Source organism: Pocillopora damicornis, chromosome 7 (genome assembly GCF_964200805.1).
Source record: "Pocillopora damicornis chromosome 7, jaPocDami1.2, whole genome shotgun sequence".
Classification (NCBI taxonomy): domain Eukaryota; kingdom Metazoa; phylum Cnidaria; class Anthozoa; order Scleractinia; family Pocilloporidae; genus Pocillopora; species Pocillopora damicornis.
In genome coordinates this window covers 8,281,904-8,282,892 of record NC_142676.1, presented here as the reverse complement: position 1 = coordinate 8,282,892, position 989 = coordinate 8,281,904, and the positions used below count along the sequence as shown (strand labels likewise).

Sequence of the window (989 nt, the reverse complement as noted above, 5' to 3'; positions counted from 1 at the left end):
TCTCAATATCATACAGTTTTGTATCTTTCTTCCGTGGATTCGCCTTTCTAACGAGGGTGTATGTTGAGTATTCATTGCAAAATCGCTTTGTTTTTTTAATTTCCCTCTTTTGCCTGTCCGCCATTTTGAAAATTCGTAACGGAGAGCATGCGCATTACGTGGGGTTTGTGGTTGCGTAAACCTGGAACCGAGAAAAACAAATGTTCGTCGCACTGGGGAAAGAGTTTGATATGTTTGCTGGAGGCAAGACTGGCTTTGACTTACAAGAGACTAAGTTACCGACCTACTGGGACACACCCTTCTCCAAGATCTGCCTCGGTATGAAGATTGGTCATCAGCTCAGGTTCATTGTCATCAACAGGCACGCCAACTCACTGTTCTCACTGATCGCTGATGGGTTATACCGCGCCACCTCACTGGGTCGTAATACGTGGAAAACACTAACTGATTCCCAGGCCTCACTGCAGCCCCACTGCAATAAGGAAGGATTCAATGCGTCGGGAGACAATCCTCGTCATTCCCAAGCAAGAATCAGCATTATTGCTAACCAGGAGAATGACTGTATTACCTGTGACTCCCGAATTGGTTTAGGTACAGGAGGTGTACATGATGACTCCAACACGTGTGGAAATGAAGCAGACGCCTCCCCAGATAATGGAAACAAGCATATCAAAGCCATGGGTTACATACTGGTACAGTGACAGGGCACAGTTGACTTCCCAAATTTTAAGCCGAGAAGCCACCATGAAGTAGAAAATTTAGTATCCAAAAGTTTACCAGCTAGTAAAACGGGTTCAAAATTATCTTCTCCTCTGGTACGATTTGTCAAAAATATAAGTTTTCAAATTTAGTCTAAGGCGTTCAATTGTGCGAAACCAATTCAAGACTTGCGAGCGAAGTAGAAATTGGCAGACATATTCGATTTTCATTATACTCCGATGTCGCGAATTGTGCATGAAAGGAGGTCATGATCTTATTACGTATGAAGG

At 43.6% G+C, this 989-nt stretch overlaps 1 protein-coding gene across 1 annotated transcript; it reads left to right on the top strand.

Annotated features, from left to right (window-relative positions):
• Positions 1-244: 244 nt before the first annotated feature.
• On the top strand, positions 245-742 carry LOC149042373 (uncharacterized). Its single transcript, XM_089213021.1, has one exon. The coding sequence runs from the start codon at positions 321-323 to the stop codon at positions 699-701; it is 381 nt and encodes a 126-aa protein (XP_089069147.1). The 5' UTR covers positions 245-320; the 3' UTR covers positions 702-742.
• The last annotated feature ends 247 nt before the right edge of the window (positions 743-989 follow it).

Excerpts from the sequence above, each read along its gene's own strand:
- LOC149042373 (XM_089213021.1), top strand. The coding sequence starts at position 321 with ATGAAGATTGGTCATCAGCTCAGGTTCATTGTCATCAACAGGCACGCC.